Genomic DNA, 20394 nt, shown 5'->3' on the forward strand with positions numbered 1-20394 from the left:
ACGAGAAAGCTGGAAAGGGAATGTCACAAGAGCAGGTAGTGACAAAACAAGGGGGAATGAATACAAACTAAAAGAGGACAGATTTAAATTAGACATTTGGAAGAAATTCTTCACGGTCAGTGCAGTGAGGCATGGGAACAGGTTTCCCAGAGAAGCTGAGGATGCTGCATCCCTGGAAGTGTCCAAGGCCAGCTCAAATGGGGCTTTGAACAACCTGTCTAGTGAACGGTGCCCACGCCCACGGCAGAGCGGCTGCAACTGCGTAATCTTTAAGGTCCTTTCCAACCAAATCCATCCTATGAGTCCGTGATTCCCCCACACCACCACACTGCTGAGGACAAAATTTACGCCAGCACTAAGCACACACCCCTTTCCTATTCTTTTTTTTTTTTTCCTTTCCCTTTTATAATCTCTATCACAGCGTATTTTCCTTGCTGCGGCACGAACTCCTTCTTCTGGGTTATACTCCACAAACCGCGACTTTGCTTCAGCACCCGCACAACCTTCCCATCCTGGCGCCGGTGGAGCCCGGTGGCAGAGCCGGGGCGGGCCGGGGCGGGCAGAGCCGGGGCGGGCAGGGCCGAGCCCAGGCGAGGCGGGGCGGGTCGGGCTCGGCTCTCCCGGCGGCGCGGCCCGAGTGACGCGCTCCGGCTGCGCCCGGCCCCGCCCCGTGCGCGACCCACGCGGGGCAGAGGGGCGGCATGGGCCGGTCCGGCGGCGCTGGGGCCACAGCGGCCTCCATGGACCCCGTGCGCAGCTTCGAGCGGTGGAAGAAGAAATACACCCGTCGGACGAAGAGGCTGCGGCTGCAGCGCAAGGAGAGGAAGCGGCCCGAGTGGCAGGTGGAGCGGGAGAACATCGGCCGCCTGGTGCAGCGCTACCCCGAGGTACGGCCGGACCGGCACAGCGGGGTGTGAAGAAGCGGCTCCTCTCCACGTGTGGCGTGCGTGTGGATAGAACTGAGAGGAGGAGAAGGAGGAGGGATGGCGTCTATGTATGGGTCCTGGACAAGGGTGGGGAGCCCCGCTGGAGTGCAGGGCTGTTGGTGGTGGCTGTAGGTAAGAGGTGTGTTGGGTGGCACTGCTCTGTGGCGGGCAGAGGGCTTTCACTGCCACGAGGTACGGATGATGCTCTGTTCTTTTTCCGCGGGCAGAGGAGTAGCCGCAGTTCCAGGGGTTTTGGTGGAAGTAACTGGACAGGCTGTGGAGCCGGGGGAAGTGAGACCCTCGGACCGGGGAGTTTATGGTTAGGAGGGCAGCGAGGAGGAGGAGGAGGCTGAAGCAGGTGGTGGGAAAGGTTGTAACCAGGGGCGCTTAGCCCTTCTCACCAGGCAATGTGGATATTTCCGTGTCAGAGGTAGGACACCTTTGTATCCATAGAAGACAAGCTGCAGGCAAAGCATCAGTAGGAATGAATGTGTTGTTTAGCCTCAAGTCTGGAAATAGGAATTTGAATGCAAGGCCTGAAGTGAGTGGTGTTGGTTTTGTCATCCAGATCCCCTTGAATTCCTGCGGGAGATAGTCGGCTTTGGAATCACGCTGATCAGTGGAAAGCACTGTAATGGTGAATAACAGGTTAGATGTGTGCTGCCTGTGGTGCTGCTCTGCTTCGTGCCAACTTTTGCTGGGTTTGCAGGGCACTTGTACTTGGTTATGCAGCACTCGGCACAGCTGGTGGTAATGACTTCTTGGTGGTTGTAATTTGATTGAGCAGAAAGTAATGACAAGAGGTATAGAAGAAATACATCTGTTACCATGAAGAAGTCACGTTAGCTCTGTTAGTTAAGATTCAGCAAGTTAGTATTCTTGAGCTTCGCTGCATCATTTGCTTTGCTGTTTGAAAGTAAATGGCATGTTCCTCTACTCCTAGCCTTGGCTGTGTGAATGTCTATGGATGTTTCTGTGTCGCTAATGTGACTGCACATGCCTCTGTTTCTGGGCGATAGTTCTGTTTTGCTGTGCAGCTTGGGGCAGCATAGGTAGGGATTGGATAGTGGAAGGTTGTGTTTGTGTGTGGTTTTAGATGTTGAAGAAGAGAGGCTTGTAACATTCAGGCATGTTTACATCAGAATTAAGAAAGTAAATATATGGTTGTATTAGGATAGTTCTGGGGGCTCTTGGTTTAACCTCTGCTGGGGTTTTGCTGTCCTTCTGCTCCAGGATTCTCTTGCCTGTGAATATACAGTTGAATGCCCACTTAACTTTCTGTCTTCAGTCCTTCAGATATTCTTTTCTGATCCTTGAAAAGGTTTTCCACTGGGTCTCCAGTGTTTCTTCCGTATTACTCTAGATCTGGTTAAAGTGGGAGTGGGAATTGTGAAGAAGTGCCATGTGCTTGGATCTTCTGGGGTCTCCAGTGAGTTCTGCATGATGCAGGTCCCTTAGGGACAAGGGAAGTAGAAAGCTCTTGGGTAAACTCTGTGAAGAACAGTGGCTGGGGTCTCTGGCACACAGGCTGTGTGTGGGTTAGATTTATGTGTGCATGGAATAGTGGTAGAATGGCTCATGGATGCAAGATGATCCTGCTTGGCCTCCTGTCCATAATTTTGTGTGTGAGAATGACTGCGGTGGATAAACAAGACAAAATTAATAATGAAGTCTCAACCACTATAGTTTGTTACTGGATTGTTTTTTTCATTTATTGACATGTGATGGCAAGTGTGTGGCAACATAGTTGGAAAATGTGAAATTTAGTTTCAATGTGTCCATATCATGGACGTTTTCTGTGTTATATGTTTGTAGATGAGCTGTTTTCTGTTGATTCGGTGACTTTGTTGCCTGACTGTCAGGCCATTGATGGACGTGGTCTTTTCCAAACAGTTGTGCTCATGAAAAGCATTAACAGCCTAACTCATGTGCTGGGGAGCTGTTTGTGAAAAATCCTTTCTAGTCTGCTCAGGGTCAAATTAGTGGAGTTAGATCAGAGTAGCATTTGAAATATTTGAAATGAGCTGGCTGCTCTCATATGGAGGGGACTAGAGAGAGCTCACAGTTACAGGTTCCCAGCAGATGGGCAGAGGTAGTAACTTTGGACAGGGAAAGAAACTAAGTAGATTAGAAGTTGGTGGTGTTTTCCACTGGTGCATGTAGATGTGTAATAGGACTACCGGAAAATCTACCTCAGATACCAGTTCTTCTTATGCCTTCCATTTGGACACGACTTAAAAACATACCAGTAGTTCTGGAGTTTAAGGGCACTACAATGTAACATTATTCAGCTCCTAGAAGTATGTAGGGCAGAGAAATAATACAGGAAACTTTGTGACATGCCCTTTCCCAACATTTTTTGCTCTTTTACTACTGTTCTCACTTTTTTCCCTTGGACATCTTTGAAAGAGCTAGGTTTATGCATGTAATGATTTTTAAATTGATTTGGAGAAGTTTAAGGTAGAAGAGTGGAACAGTATTTGTCATCTTTTTTGATTAACACATCTGTTCTAACTGAGTCATTTAGAGTTGAAAAGAAGTCGACTACTGAAATACTTGAATTATTTAGCACGATTTCAGATTGCTGCAATAACCCATTTGATGTATCACAAACCTGTTAAAGACCTGTTAAAAACCTCTATCCCTTTAGTTGCACATAATCGATTGCTTGAATTATTTTTTGATTTTAGGAGAATACTTCTCCCTCTTTTAGGCCTACTGTTTTTCTATGCAGAGTCTCTCTTGGCTGAAATTAACCAGAAACTGTATACATCACTGAGTTGTAAATATTTAGCATGCAAAATAGTAAGACTGAGAATTAGCTGAATTTGGAAGCACTTGTCAAGAATTCCAATTTGTGGAAGTCAAACAAAGACCTTTTTTTATGGTGATTCTGGTAGGATTTTTTCCCTCCTCCAGAATAATGTTTGGAGTTTAATTGCTCTGTTAGGACACAGTGAAAGCTTGAAATCTACCTTCCAAAAGCTTTGCCTTGAAATGTGTCAAAACCAGGTTTTAATAAGAGCGTTATTACTTTTTACTTGTTTTTACCTTTTATTTATAGAGATTAAATTCATGTATTAAGTTACTTGATTTTACTGGAGAGATTAAGTCTTGATTTTACTGGAGAGAACTGGGCTGAAAAGAGCGCTGTTGTGATTTAGATGCTTTAAACAGCTGTAACCTCTCAGTTTTCTATAACAGGCAGAGCCTGTAAAAAGCTTGGTACTTCAAGGAGATACAAGGCTGATCTGACAGCTCAGTAGGTCTTTACCTGAAGCCTTCTCTGGAATTGTTAACACGAGGTGTCAGGAGGGTGTGGATACTATGTTGCTTGGTCCCTGATTTGGGAGAGTTCTGTTCAGTAGCTTGTTAGAGATAAACAATACCTGTTTGAAATGCATGAGTTGTAAGCTCCAAGTTTGACATGTAGAAATCTCATTTTATGGATTTTAGTCAGCATGCATTCAAAACTGTACAGTCTACCTTCTTTGTCAGGCTTTATAAATAAAGTAGTCTCTCTTTTTTTTTTAACTTGAGTTTTGTGGGTTTTTTTGTCCTGCTACTATTAGTTGTGAACTTTGCCAGTGAAAGCTGTTCTCATCTGCTAGAACAGCCTTGAAAATACTACATTTTTTCCAAGAGCTCTCTATTGACACTTCATCTTTGTAAATTGTTGAGCAAACTCATGGACTCAAACACATTTTATTGGAGACTTCGTGTGTGTGTGTGTAATTAACAGCTCTCAAATATAGGTGCATACAGAGGACTAAGTTAGTAGGTGTCAGGACAATGAACTACGTTTTTAGTATTTTTTTTTTTTAATCCTGTAGGACAGCTCTAAAAAATTAAATACAGTGAGTGCTAGAGGTTGGTGAATCTGGTGAGCTTCAGGACATAGGTGAACTCTTTCCAGTCAGGTAGATGTGATGTTGCTGCAGCTCTGGGTGCCCAAATACACTCTGCAGTGAGGATGAGCATATATTCCCAGTAGATCTGAAAATACAGATCTGAAAAGGACATCTGGACTCTCGTAAGGCTTTAGTAAGATCCAGGGGCCTCCTGAGGTCCTCTTTGGTCTAAATTGCTCTGTGATTTCATGATGGTCTGAGCTTTAAATTGTGCTATTAGCTTGCATTATTTAAATACATCATTACTTTCTGAATAGTTTGTGGTAAATCAGTGATTTAGATTAGCTTAAACTAGATTGCTTGACTAGCTAGCTTGAATCAGGTCATACTGAACTACTACATATTTATGTTAACACCAACTTGTAGAATGCTATTCAATTCTTCTCTTATGGTTGGATTATAAGCATTGATTAAAATTATTTTATTCCAGATAAATCCAAGTGAAATCCAAAGATTTTCAGATTTTCCATTGTCAAAGAAAACCCTTAAAGGTGAGTATAGAACTTTTCTTTGGAAAATAATATAAGTAAAAAGGAATACATTGTTTGTCTGAATATGAACTTTTTTTTTTTTTCTTTAAACTAAGTTTTAGGTAAGTATTGCCAGGTACATCATTTTCTGAACAGATCAATGTGGTCATGGGCCAGATAAAATTAAATAGTTTTTTTTTTCTTTCCTCTTGCCCTCCCACACTCTCTTTTCCCACCCTGCAAATATTAGGACTGCAGGAAGCTCAGTATCGTGTGGTGACAGAGATACAGAGGCAAACCATAGGTTTGGCTTTACAAGGTAAAGATGTTCTTGGAGCTGCAAAGACTGGATCGGGCAAAACATTGGCTTTTATTGTTCCAGTAAGTAATTTACATCTTTCTATTTCTACTCAAACTAAGTTATCTGTGAGATATTGCTGTCAGTCAGCTTACATTAGTGGATCCTGAGACAAAAGTTAAAATTCAACTGATTCTGAGTGTTTCAGGAAAGCCAAGATACTTAGGAATTGAATAAAGTTGCTTGAGCTTCTGAAAGAATTGTATTTTTTGTGCTAGGAATATTCTGCAACTTCAAAGTTTCATTTTGATCCTTACATTAGCAGACCCTGTGTGATTTAGGAAGTGCTTTGTTTTTCTCTCAAGAATGCTTTCCTGGTGCAACTCTAGTTGTCCAATTTTTCTGGCATTTGAAAACTAGGTATATGAAACAGAATGGGAGATTCTTAGTTCCTTAGATTTTTTTTGATGACTGTTTTTTACTCCTTTAAATTGTTACCATTTGGACCTTATATAACAAAGTTAACCTTAGTGATTGTGAACTTCCTGTCAACTCCTGAGACATCAATGCTAGGGATGAAAAACCCTGTCATGGATGTACGTGTCTGACAATTTTACTCAAAGCATCATGATCTGCATTTCATTTCTTCAGTTTTAAAGCATAATTGAGACACGTGCTTACAGTGCACATATAAGTGGATAAAAACCCCAAAGGGGATGATTTTTTTTTTATGGAGTTACTCCGTGTTAAAAATTACTTGCATTTTTGTAAACATAATTTTCTTTGGAGCCTATTAAGTTCACTAAGTGTGAGAACAGCAATAGGTGCTTTGAATACTCTCTCTAGTAAAGAAGATTTAAGCTTTATGCTGCTTTTAAAAAAAAATCTTAGTAGAGAGTAAAAGAAATGTAGGTGGCTTCAAAAGTCTTGTGAATTTGAGAAACAAGTGAGATTGCTCTATTATTTAATCTAAGAGTAGAAATACTTTGTTTTACAAACCTTATTTTAAAACACTTTTAGAGAAGAGGGCTAAGAGAGGAGATAAAGAGCTGAGGGATGGAAAAAAAATAATTTTGCAAGTATGCTTACCAGCTCTCAGTATTTCAGAAGGCTTCAGATGTTCATACCTGTCAAGTCCTTGTGTTAGGATTGCCTGACTAGTACAGTGTTTCTGTAATATGAATTCATAAGAGGAGGAATAATCCTGGTGTGAGGTTTAGTTGGAATGCTCTGTATGTAGTGTGTGGATAATACTGCTTCAAGTCCATAAGCCAGAATTAAAACTTCAATAATTAACATTCTTCCAGGTGCTCATTCTATTTCTAGTACCCACAAAACCTTAGAAGCAGGGAAATGTCTCATATTTTTCTACACTGATTCCTATTATCATATAAATGGCCTAATTCCAGAATTTAGCAGAGTAGGATTAATTGTGCAGTGAAGTGTTCATGATTTTCCATCCATTACTGTCTGTCATAGATTGGTACTGGAGAATTTTGCTACAGGAAGTATCATTAGTTAGAATTGGTATATCATCAAACTATGTAAAATGTGTGCTGCATCTTCACATCATTATTTTAATTAACATGTCTTTGTCTTTTTTTTTTTTATTTGACACATTTTGTTTCCAACCTGTTGTTGTACGTTTTCCTCCTGACATTTTTGTGGTGATGAGGTGGTGATTTCTTTCAGGCTTTGGAACTCCTCTATCGCCAGCAGTGGACTTCAGCTGATGGCCTGGGCGTTTTGATAATATCACCTACCCGGGAGCTGGCATATCAAACCTTCAAGGTTCTGCGTAAAGTGGGGAAGAATCACGAGTTCTCAGCTGGCCTCATCATTGGAGGAAAGGTGTGTGTCCTCTCTTGGAGTTGGCTGTAGAGAAGCATAGCTGAGTGCTGTATCAAGTGCTAGTTTAGGAAGGAAACCCTGGGCTTGAAAAGTCAAGGAGGAGAGTATTTAGTGGGAACCTCTCAGTGACCCACTAATTTTCTTGTGTGTATTCTGTGTCTTTTGAAGCTTTTTGAAGCATACTTAAAATCTTTTCAGTGTCCATGACTGGATGGACCTTCCTGCCAAGTCTTCCAGGACTATCCTGGTAATTTAGATTACTCTGAAATACTTTTTCCTCAAGCCACAAGTGTGAGCATGCTGAAGAAATGGTGGCATATCTGTGGGAAGAGGAAAGGCTGCTCCTTGACTGCTCTTTCTAAAAGCTGTTAAAAGGTTAAACTGGTCTCACTGTCTCTGGTACTGGACTTCTAGTCTGAACAACTAGAGCTAAGCTGAATTAACTCCATTTCAGGATCTGAAAGAAGAGTCTGAAAGAATCCACCACATAAATATGCTAATTTGCACTCCAGGACGGCTTTTACAACACATGGATGAAACTTCATATTTCTATGCATCTGATCTGCAAATGTTGAGTAAGTTTTTTAAGTACTTGAAAGTACTTGGGAATATATTGTAACAGCTCATAATTGTGTGCAGCACTTCCTTGCATAAGAAGTTTATTCTTGTCATGGTATGTAAATGAAATGGCATTTAAACTTGTTCAGAATAAATTAGAAAACAGCAAAACCCCTTACTTGTGTGTACTTTCTTTGAAGCAGTTGCTTAGCATGCCTTCCTTAGGCATAAGGAAGAACAAGCAGGGGATTTAGTAAAGAACCCAAACCCCAATGTAGTGCCGCATATAATCTTTTACATTTGTCTTTACTAATGCTAAACTTACCTTTCTGGCTATGGCTCTTGTGTCTTTCCTGACATGATAGTTAACCAGCTATATAGGATATCCACTGAAGTGTGTATATTTTTGACCAGTTCTAGAAAACATTTTTCTTTGTGTTTTAAGACAGATTTCTGCTCATTTTATTCCTTTGTTTGCATTGTTTACATTGTTTGTTTTCATCCTTCCAGCTTGAACAAAAATTTTCAGTGTAATGAAAAGATTTGCCTGCTAGTAAGAACTGCATGATCTTTAGCATAGCTGGAGGAACTTAGAAGCAATTAAGAAGCTAATGAAGCTGATAAAATACTAAATTATGCTTGCTACACTTAGTACAATTTATGGCAGTTAGACAAGAATTGCATTAAATGTAGACTCTCTTAAAGCTCTATCTCTGTGCTACTCGGTTTACACTCTATATTTCAATGGTAAATTCAACTTAGGTACAAGAGAGTGTTCTGCTCTGTCACAAATTCTACAGCACTGTGCTTTTATTTCGGTAATAGGAGTCTGCAAATTGCCAACTGTTTACTTGAGATGCTGATCTTTTTGCTTCTGCATGTGAAATTGAGGGCTGTAGCACATAGATTATGCTATGATTTCTGTTGTAGGTATTTTTGAAAACATGTTTTATGAAGTACAGGGATATCTAAAGAGATTCCTGTCATGTACAGTAGTTAATTTAATCGCTGCATTTTAAGTACGGATAGAATTTTGTGCTATATGGATGTAATATAGACTTTTTTAATAACTAAATCTAAGACCATTTTTTTTCTCAAATTTATCTTTCAATCTAGTTCTTGATGAAGCTGACAGAATTCTAGACATGGGTTTTGCTGATACAATGAATGCAATCATAGAAAATCTACCTAAGAAACGCCAGACCTTGCTTTTTTCTGCAACACAAACAAAATCCGTGAAGGATCTTGCACGGCTGAGTCTGAAAGATCCGGAATATGTTTGGGTTCATGAGAAGGCCAAATTCAGGTATGTTGGGATTTTATTTTTTTTTCTGAGGAGGGTTAGGTAGTGATTCTATTTAATGCTTCTCTGGCAGTTCCCTGAATCAGAGGTTGCACTGTGCAGCCATCACTGGATCAGTGTCTGATCCTGCCGTGTGCCTTCCTGAAAACAAGGAATTTCCAAATAAGAGGGGACTAGTTCTGATTGTATCACTACAGGGAGGCTGAACCTGTGCTTGTCTTGACTCCTCAGGCAGCTTCTCAGACTGGAATTTTTTTTCCTCAGTGGGAAGCTGCAGAGTGGATTTTGGCCAGTGTCCTGAGTCTAGCAGCACTCAGCTCTGAATAACTCCTTTTTGTTGTTCGGCTTCCTTGCCTCCCGCATGTGTGTGCTTATTGTGCAAAACCACCACAAATACAGTTTTGTCTGTGTGCATTTATAAATCTGGTTTTCCAAGGACATGCTTTCCTCTTGGGGAAGTGCAGAATGACTCTTGCTTGTGTATTCAGTATTAGGTACCCCAAAAAACGCTCGTGGTGTTAGTTCACATGCAGTAACTCCCGTGGCTTCCTGATGTGCTGCATTCTCTGTGCATGGTTAGGGCTCTGGCCCTGTGTGCACAAAATAAATTTTTTTGCCCTACAGTTGGGGACAGGACGGGAGGCCCTTGCTGGAAGGGAAGTGTGTGGTGTGCCATGCTCAAAAAGTTTCATCTGTCACTAAATGAGTGTTGCTTTTTGGCACATAATTTCCTTTTGAAATCCATATGAAGAATGTTATTTTGCATTTCTGTGGGCTCGATCATCTGAGTGTCAAATTACTTATGAGCATGCATGATTCTTTTTCTGCTCTTCTATGAAATAGGCATATATTTCCATACATAAGATACGGGAGAAAGGTGAAGCACAGAGATAAAAATGGCTTTCCTGAGAGCAAACAAGAAATCATCAGGAAAATGCAGGCAGAACCACACTGAATCTTGAAGAAGTTTTTACTGTTTGATTTGATTATCTCTGTATTTTACTGCAAATACCTTGTTTTAATCAGTAGTACTATCCAAAGGCATCTTCCATAAACGTGATTGCCAGAAAAAATTGTGTGGTAATGCCCTCTTAGCAGAAGAGAATGTATGTATGTATGTAAGCCTTGTATGTAGTCTTCATTTTGGTGACTATATATTTTGCAGATCTCCCATGATCAGTGAAGTCTATTTTAAAGTGCATTTGATTTTATTAAATATTTGGGAGAATGCAATTAGATAACAAACCAAATTAAAAAAGGAAAGTATTAATTTGTTTCAGAATTTACTGCCTTAGGTTATTGCCTTATAAATGCAATTTCCTCTGAAATACTTAGAAAGCAAAAAGTGTTATTCAAATTAAATAACAGAATAAAAACTGGAGGAGTCTCTTGTAATTTCATCCTCCCAAGTGACCACCATTAGAAAGTAATTTAGAATACCCACAGTCTGTTTAGGGTGAAGTAGAGGGACTGTAAGAGATTAGCATTTAGATGTATTTCAAGGGCAAATATCCCAAAGACTTTTTTTGTTGTTTTATTTCTGCTTTTAAGAACGGAAATGTGAGTTGAGATGACAATTCAGAGCCTTAGTCACTTTGTAATTAGTAGAAATACATCAATACTCTCTTTTTGTGATTAGAATCTGCTTTGACATTGCCTTAAGTGCAAACGATGCTTTAATAGGACTAATAGACAAAATTGCATTTTAAGCCAAGGGAATTTGAATGTTGCTGCTTAGACATGGAAAGAGTTTGCCTTGCTGGAAGTATTTGAATTTAGAAGTAACGTTGAAAGTCATCTGTCCCTCCCCACTGGCTTTTAATAAGGGAATTGATGTAGCTTTCAAATGAAGCTGCTAAGACTTGTTTCTCAAAATGTGAGAGCTTTGCTGCCTGATTCCTTTTCTTTTCTCCTTTTTTCAGTATGTATAAGACACTCCTGGCTTAAAATAAAGCTGAGACATATCTATGATTTATCTAAGTGTACTTTTTTTGTTTTGTTTTGTTTTTTTTCTTTTTTAGTACCCCAGCAACTTTGGATCAGAACTATGTTGTCTGCGAGCTTCAACAAAAAGTAAACATGTTATACTCTTTCCTGAGAACTCACTTGAAAAAGAAGAGCATTGTGTTCTTTGCAAGCTGTAAAGAGGTATGTCTTTTTTTCTCCCTCCTTCCACCCCAGAATTTTAAAACTAATAAAATGAAGATTTTCATATAGATGTCAATGTATCAGAGAGGTGAAATTGTGGACTAATTTGCAACAGGAAATTGGAGGAGCAAAACATCCCCTACTCCTACATGTCATTCAGGGCCTGGCTTTGAGGCAGTTCAGTGACTCAGGCTCAGTGCAGGAAGGTTCTGGAGACCTGAGTGTTCTCAGGCATTTTTATGGTCTGCTGTTGAAAACAAATGCTAAAAGTTAATATCAGTAAGGCCCAGCTAATTCAGTTCTGTCTTTTGACATGTTTCATAGTTAGCTTACGAAGTATTTCAGTAATTGTACTTGCTTTTCTTACAAGCTTTTAAATCTGCCTGTTTGAGAAGGTGTGATTGTGAAATAGCACAGGCAAAGGTTTTTCTTACATCGCAAGTAATGCTCCAAATAATTTCTTGTGTAAGTGTTGTGGGATCGTTCTGTTGAGTTACTTGCACATGTTTGTTTGGCACAGGTATTTGTACCTATAACTACGGCATGTGTCAAGTATTTTACAGTGCAGGTATTGCTTGCTAGTACAATATAAGGCTAGTATTTTACAATATTAAACCATTTTATAATGGCCTAAATAATATTCATATAATGAATAGCAAATATTCATTGCAATTCTTTCACCTGTTCAAGAGGTTGCAATAGTTTGTTGTTCTGCAGTTGACTGGTGAGCACACTGAAATGGTTGGCTTAGTTGTACAGAAAGTCTCAGAGCTGCAGTTGTTCCTGCAGTATACACAGTTCATGTAACTACTTTCTTAAAAAGATGCTAGGTAGCTGCCTGCTGTAAAATAATGCTGCATTATGGGTTCTGTAGGTAAGAGTAAACAGGCTGATTTTATAAGAGAGCCTGTTGACACTTCAAATAGTAAACTGAGACTGTAGACTGATTTGAGTTGCAAGTATGAAACACTGCAGCCCTCCAGTACTGTCTAAAAGAAGTGCTTCTGATGGACGTTTCATACTTTGGTCCTTTACATACAGCCTAAGTACTCACGTCCCAAGTTCTTGCTGTTACCTACTCTGGTTTCCTTTAGAAAATGCCATCAAAAGGCATGGCAGTCTTTTGCCAGTTGCTTTAGTCTTTTAGTACCTGGTTGTGTAACAAGGTCTCAACATCTTTTTTCTCTGACGTGGAAAAAAGTTTATTTAATTTGATGTGCTATTGTACAGTTGCTATATACACTGTATATGATCTTAACATGCTCAACAGTGAATGGTAATTCTTTTCCCCCTGATTTGCTGGGTAGGTTCAGTATCTGTTCAGAGTGTTCTGTAAGCTTCAGCCTGGTCTTCCTGTCCTGGCACTCCATGGCAAGCAGCAGCAGATGAAGAGAATGGAAGTCTACACTTGTTTTGTTCGGAAAAAGGCAGCAGTGCTTTTTGCTACAGATATCGCAGCTCGTGGCCTGGGTAGGTACCCACAGAAGCAACAGCTGAACCTGTTGAGGCTTTATCAGACTCTACACTCTGAAGACTGACCCAGTTTTTGAAAAATGAAGCTGTAGTTTGCTTAGGAGCTCAAAATTGAGATGCTTCTTCTAGTTCTGCTGGTTCTTTACTGAAGAGGCCCACTTCGTCTGCTCTTTTCTTTTTATCCCAGAGAAACATGTGTGCTACAGAAACAGTGATGTATTTGTTTACAACATGCTGGATTTACAAATCCAGCAGTTTTAAGTATCTCTGATATGCCCATATCCTGTGGGTTATTCCAAAAGATATGAAAAATTGCTAACCTACTGGTATGTGGAAATGGAAACCTGCAATTTTAATGTCTGATATGACTGGCATTGTAGGATAAGGAGACAGAAAAATAAATGAGTGTAAAAAGTTTTTTTTTTTACTTTTAGTTCTTGGAGGCATTTAAGTACAACACAAGACTTTTTGGAAGTCCAGTCATTTTCTGAGATAGCAAACTCTGTAGTCCAAAATGTGAGGTTTTGTCACAATGTTACAAAAAGAAGGTGCTCTTAAAAACTGAAGTCAGGAATGAAAACTGGTTCTCATGCCTTCCATAATGCTGAAATCTCACCAGTGACTATCTAATTTGGGTATGGTTAGTTTGGTTTAGAGTATGATTCTGGAATACAGTATAGCTGCAGATTTGGCTTGGAAGTAACATCAGTGCAAAGCATGCTGCTGCTGAGTGAAGTGCAGCAGTTAGAAAACGCTCATTATTAATACCATTCACAATCAAGGTTGACTTTTGTCAGGCTTGGTCACCCCCTCCCATCTTTGAGAGAGGCTGTGGTGTTTGTGTATGTGACAGCTGAAGTGATGCAGTCTTAGCACAGCTAACTTCAGACCTCAGTAGTGTAGGATATTAACAATGAGGGTGAAAAGTGGGTCAGATATTGTTATATAATTGTGAACCATAGAGTGTTTTATCATCTGTGTGACACAAAGCATGTCTATTCTTGTCAAGTGTGAAATTATGTTCCATTCACCGCACTGTCATAATTTAGGAAATGAACACACAATTAATTTACCTTTTTTTTGATGAAGAGAATGATTGTTTATGTATGCTAATACATGCAACTACTCTATTTTTACTTCAGAAGTTGCACCTAGTGTCTGTAAATGGGTCCAAGTGATGGTTTTTACAGGAATTAATGCTCTTGAATAGGAGGGTTTTGAGTCCAGTGAACCTATTTGATATATTTTTTTCTTTACACAGATTTTCCAGCAGTGAATTGGGTCATTCAGTTTGATTGTCCAGAAGATGCAAACACATACATCCACAGAGTGGGAAGAACAGCCAGGTTTGTTTTCACTTTTCATTAGTATTTTAATGTTTAAAAAGACATCACTGTAGAGACAGATCATTGGCTAAAGACTCACTTGAAAAAATTAAGATATAAATTAGAAAGAAAAAGGCTGTTATCACTAAAAGCCCCTTTTGATTAGTTAAGTGCAATGATTTAATTAATAATTTCTTAGTGACCTTCAGAGACTTGTTACAGCAGACAAAAATAGCCCTGATTGTTCCATCTGATTAGGGAAGATTAATAGTGAGGAAATAGAAAATCTTTTTTCCTTGGCAGATTACCTCAAAGGATGAGTTGAGTGTGTTTGTGGGTGGAATAGCTTGTTTTGCTGCTGACATTTATAGATAAATAAGGTTTTAGACTGGGGATCAAGTTTCTTTGTGTCATTGAAGACACTTCAAAAGAATGGAAATATTTCTTCCTTATTTTAATTTGAGAGGAAGGAATCAAATGTTAATTACAGGTTAAATTTTAAATTTTCTAAGTCTTTTGTGGAATTATATTCTTAAGCACAGCTTAGTTAAAATATTTGTGGCCAAGCCTTTATGGTGGAAGGGAGTTACCAAAGTACACTGTTGAAAACCAGGTCCTTCATCTCTGAAGTAGATTTTTAAGTGAAACAGAAGCTGTTACTGCATATAATTCAGGAGATCAAAAACTTCATGCAATTATCTGAAGGATAAAATGTAAGAGTTAGCATTATATCTTGTCTCTAATTTAATTTGTTTGTAGTACAGCTTGCAATATAGGTGGTTGAGTAACCTAATGACAGCAATTTCTTACAATAGGATTTCAACACTAAGAATTTGAGATCTGTTTTCCTGGATTAGACAGCTGTAAATTTTGGTGACTGTACCATTAGAGTGCACTTCCAGCACTCTTTCAAAATGTAAACGTTTTAGCCATGTTTTCATTGTAATTGGTAACAGTTTTGTCCCATTCTGTCTCTCTGCTGTCCGTTTTCTGATCTTCTATAGTAGAAGAGAATGATGAATTTTTAAATGACTTTGAAAAAATTCTGTCCATGAACAAAGTCAGTGAATGTTATATATAATTAGATAAAACACGTAGCTATTTTGCTAATTTAAAATTTAGATGTGATCTTATGCATACCAATTGAGAGAAAAGCATATAGGCTTGGTTAAGAAATTGGTAATATTTTCTTTTTTGTCTTTTTTTTAAATCCTGTGTGGCTTCCACAGAAGGCTTGTAATTTTGTCTTTTTGGCATAGCGTCATCAGGGAAGGAAAACAATGTATTTGGCACTGTTTAATTGGCAGTGTTTAGAGTACTGGTTGAGCTCTTTCTGAGCAGCTTCACTCAGTTAAAGCACCTCCCTGGAGTTGTATCCTCAAGCCTTTTCCCAATTCTTATTCGGGGCTGAGAAGAGCAATTGTAAGTAAGTTTAGCCTGGGGAAACTGCTCTAAAGAGGAGCAAAGACAAACAACTCCCCTTTATCATAATGTTTTTATTCAAATGTCACTCTGAGAGGACTTTAGCCTGGCAGCCTTCAGGGTCTGTCTTCTGCAGCCTCTTAAGTACAGCCTTCTGTGATTGATAGAGGGACAGATTTAGGCAGAAAATTGGGGCAGTGGGCTCTGCTGGATGCCTTAGTGGGGTGTAGATTATGTTTCTTTCTATGTGAATTTTTCAGTATGGAGAACTTACGGAAATTGAGAGTACATCTGAGCAAATTGTGTGAGCTGGAGGGTGTTGACTGACAGTGAGAGCAAATTCCTTCTGCAGGAAAAGCTTCATAGGTATTTTCTGTTTCCTAATCTGATACAAAGATCAGCAGGTTCTGCCTGTATTGGGCATTTGTTTTGAAGAAACATATAGGTTATCTCCATCCATAAAGTAAAACAGTCCTGGAAGGAAATTTGTTTAGGAAACTTAATAGCATGAAATAAATCTTTGAAAATAACACAAGGGAGATGTCTAATAGTTTTACGTAAATACTGTGCAATAGGTAAATATACTAATGCAGTTTTTGATGTGGGTAATTGAGAATGTACTTCTCTTTAAAATCTGAGTGTTGAGTAGAAAGCTTCACTTGTTTTCAATAGCTACAGTTCATATGAGAAGCTTGTGTTTCTTCTAGAAACTTGATAAAAATGAACTGAACTGCAATTTAGTAGTCCTCATTAATGAGGTTAGAGATAATTACAAATTTTCTTGGGTTATGAGAATATAATTGCATAGAATGAAAGCTAAATTAAATATCTCATCTAATTAAGGGGCTGTGTTAAACTGTAATTAAAAGTGGGATGCCAAATACTGCTTACTTTTGAAGTCAAATTATTTTGTGATACGAAAGTAAATATGAAAAGGGAGAAATTATGTTGGGAAAGGGTCTGGAAAACCTTTGACTGACAATCATGGGTGTGTTCCCATCCATGTCTTAAAATTTTGCTAAGCTTGATCTAAGATGAGAGGTAACAGTTTATTTTTAAGTGGATAAAGGCACTGTGTTCCCTAAGAAACATTTCATTTGCACTTTACCCTGCTGAAGAACGTAAATTGCAACTCCTGTGTTTTTGATTTATGGTAAAGTAAGATCAAGAAAATCTGGGTGTAGTCCAGTAATGCTTTTACTTTATAGTAGAATTGAAATATATTGAGTGGGGTTTTTAAAATAAACTTGAAATGCTACAATTGGAGTGACTGGGAGCTGTTTCTTCCAGTTGCTTTCAAAGTCTTAAATAGTTCACTGACAGAATTTCTAAAATACTGACAGTATCATGGGCAGTCTAGTAAATACTTCGCTGTTATTTTTGCCACACAATTTCTTAGAAAAGTCAGTGGTTTAAAACACTAGATTGCAGTGTTTCCCATGGGATTTAGTTTCAAAAGCTCTAAATTAAAGCTGCTTGTAGCAATTGCCTGCAAAACTAATTTCTTCTGGCTTTTAATTTCTGTTGATGCCTTCTATTCTGTAACCTATGAAGCCTACATTTGCAAGTATTCTTTGATGAATTTTTTGAAACAAGCTGCTGTGCCACTAGGGGACAGCAGAAGATAATAATAATTTTTGAAGCACCCTGATGCTCACTTTTTTCCCCAGCTGTTTTTCCAAACATAATGTCTAAGTTGTATGGCATGAAAAAAGTGTATAGAGATATTTTTCTTCCAGTCATGATTGCATTGGTGAGACAAGACACCAAAAAGTTTTTTATCTTTTTATTCATGCATAAATCCCATCAATTTTGGATGTACCTATATCCTGGCAAGTCTCAGTAATTAATTTCTTTCTTTCCTGGCATTACATTCATCTCTCCACTTAATGTTTAATTTTTTTTTTACTTCAGATGCGACTGTTAAAAACTGCTGCTTGAGTTTAGTGATTTTTTTGTCTATATAAGATTTAGGTCTGACTGGCTCAGACTTCTGATGGTATTTAATCTGGCCTAGCTGGTTAGGTTTCTTAGATGCTTACACTGATTTAGGAGAGTAATTGTAATTTTGTTGTTGTCATTAAACATAGCGTTCATACAGGCATGCTTCTTTTTTTTTTTAGTAAATTATATTTCTGAAAACAAATGGAATAATAAAATTCCATCTTCCCAAAGCAGAATACTCCGTTACCTGTCGTCTTTGTAGTGGCTGGTGTGATGCTTAGACCCAAAGTGGTATGACTAAAGTCTTTTAAGAAGAATGTGAGTACTGGAGAACTCACACACCTGTCAAATTATGGACAGGTGAAAGGAGCAGGTTGTAGAATGGTCTTATTCTGTCATGTAGTATAAGCTTTGAAGCTCATTAATGCTCATTAGGGCTCTCCTTAAGTAATTGCACATTATATGTGTGAAAGTGAGACTAATAAGCCTTAAGAGTGATGTAGGAATAAAGCATTTAAAAATGCGAGTGACTTAATAGTACCTTTTTCAATGCTGGAAGCTTGATTTTTATTTCTTTTTTTAATTGGGAAAATATTTCAGGGACATGTGTCTTGGATCCTGAATAATCAGCCAAGAATGACAACTGCTTGTTTTGATTATTTTTCTTTTAAGGCCCACTGAAGCACTTTTAGCGTTGCTTAAAAAGAAATGCCGTATTAAGACCATCTCATATTATATTGCAGTCAAGTCATCATCCTAACTCAGGTTAAGCAAAAATAGCTGCCAGTGGAGGTCACAAGACATTGTTGACACCACATTTAACTTGGAATTCACTTTATTAAGTTCTCTAAAATTAAACACTGTATCCTAGCTACATTCTTGACAGTGGCCTCTGATACTGCAGTTGTACTGACTGGCACTGTGTTATCTGCTACAATTCTCTTCCTAATGGAATGGTAGGAATGTTCCTGTGCCCTGAATGATTAAGTGGCTAAGGTTATTACCTGCTGAGGTGAAGCTATGCTGTAAGCTGGAATAACAACATAAATTAGCACATGTATTTTAACTCATCAGAGTGGGCACAGCTGCTGTGGGGAATGGATTGCTTCCAGTGTAGGCTGGAGGAGTCAACAACCTCACAAGGCATTTTGAAACCAGTTGATTCTAAGACTGACTTGGTAAGATTGGTGAGCCACAAGAACCAATAACAGCTCTTGTCCATTATTTCTTGTGACCAAGACTGGGAAGCAGAGACACTGACCCAGTGTGACTGAGTGAAGGGGATTGAACCCAGATGGTCCTCTGAACTTGCCAATAGGTGTAAGTGGGTTACTTTCTAGACAGAAAAAGGATATAAAATAGTCAGTGGAAAAGAAAAAATAAACTGCATCAATCTCTGACTTCTTGGCAAAAGTTACTGATAATTTTTCGGGGATACTGAACTACAGTCTGTGCAATGGAGAAATAGAAGTGAAGAAAGCATTTGAAGTGATCTATAGCAAAACCAGAAAATTAAGCCAGTTAACATTTTGTTGTTTAAATGCTCTGTGGGATGTCAGACTGTTCACAACCCATGGGAAGAAGCTCTTTTTCCTGGGTGAATCGAGGACTCAGCAGTGTACAGTGGCTGTCTGCTGCCTTGGGTCAGTTGTGAATAGTCAAGACACTTTGTGGTCTCTTGTAATTTTTATTGGGCTGCTTTGGTAGGACTTGCTGTAGGTGGTACAGCACAATTTCAGATTGCAGTGCACACTGATCTCTTGTTAGAGATTTGTTGTTTTAAAGAGAAATGTGTATTACAAAAAGAGGCCATTGATCATGTAGATGGGATAGAAATTCCAAGACGCATTTATTTTCTGTGCTCATTTGTCATTTAAAAAAAACAGAATAGCAAATTACCATATTATGAAAGAAACCGGTAGAAATTATGATAAATGGTAGATAAAACTTTTCCTGGGCCTGGAAAAAGAATGGTTTTTTGGTTTGTAGCTTAGATTTCACCAGTCCTCATTATTTCACCAGAAAGTATTATGATTGGAAATAAAGTTTTACCTGAATTGAACCTGGTATTGTAGACCTAAAACTGGTACGTTGTTTAAGAAATATGTTTAGAAAGAGTACCTTATAGAATCAAATTTAATGGTTGAGTTTTAAAACAAAATACGAATTATTGTATTTCTGTAGAAGCCCTTAGGGGTAGTGGATATTAGTTTCTCTTCGGTAAAGGATAGTGTGTGAGTGAACAGATTTATTTGTTATGTGTATTGGATTGAAACAGATCTGCTCAGAATAAAACTATCCATTCTGATGTGTTTTGGATATTTTTTTAATAGATGTTTTATATTGTTCCTTTATACACAAAAGTGCAGCACAGACAAATGCTGCATCAGTTGAATGTTTTTTCCTTCACTACTGTAGTTGTTTTATTAAAAAATTGAAAATAGTTTTAAAAATTAAATATAAATTGAATGCTAGAAATAGTAGAACTTGACTACTCTTTTTTCCTAATCCATTTTATATTAAACACAATTGTTAGGTTATTAGCTAATAATTTACTGCCATTTCTTTCAGTCTTTGCAGGGGAAAATCTTTGCTCTAGAAAGAGGAGTCTGTCTTGCTTTTTGTATTTTGTTCACCAGTTTTTCCACATGATGAAATCATCTTGTTCTTGATTCTTGATGGAAACTGAAATTATGTGCAAAGATTTAAAGAATGATATTTTTGCAAAATCAAGTGGTCCAGATTATTTCTGTTCTGTGAAGGGT

General features: G+C 38.5%; 1 protein-coding gene across 1 annotated transcript in view; it reads left to right on the top strand.

Annotated features, from left to right (window-relative positions):
- Positions 1–655: 655 nt before the first annotated feature.
- The window catches only part of DDX10 (DEAD-box helicase 10), a 158808-nt gene continuing 139069 nt past the window's right edge, over positions 656–20394 (top strand). The window contains exons 1-9 of the mRNA XM_014877620.2: positions 656–887; positions 5268–5328; positions 5558–5688; positions 7298–7456; positions 7911–8031; positions 9131–9320; positions 11339–11465; positions 12773–12935; positions 14200–14284. Of these exons, the coding sequence (XP_014733106.2) occupies positions 702–887; positions 5268–5328; positions 5558–5688; positions 7298–7456; positions 7911–8031; positions 9131–9320; positions 11339–11465; positions 12773–12935; positions 14200–14284 (1223 nt within the window). The 5' untranslated portion in view covers positions 656–701. The remainder of the gene's footprint in view (positions 888–5267; positions 5329–5557; positions 5689–7297; positions 7457–7910; positions 8032–9130; positions 9321–11338; positions 11466–12772; positions 12936–14199; positions 14285–20394) is intronic.

This window comes from Sturnus vulgaris, chromosome 2 (genome assembly GCF_052056855.1).
Source record: "Sturnus vulgaris isolate bStuVul1 chromosome 2, bStuVul1.hap1, whole genome shotgun sequence".
In the NCBI taxonomy this organism is placed as follows: Eukaryota; Metazoa; Chordata; class Aves; order Passeriformes; family Sturnidae; genus Sturnus; species Sturnus vulgaris.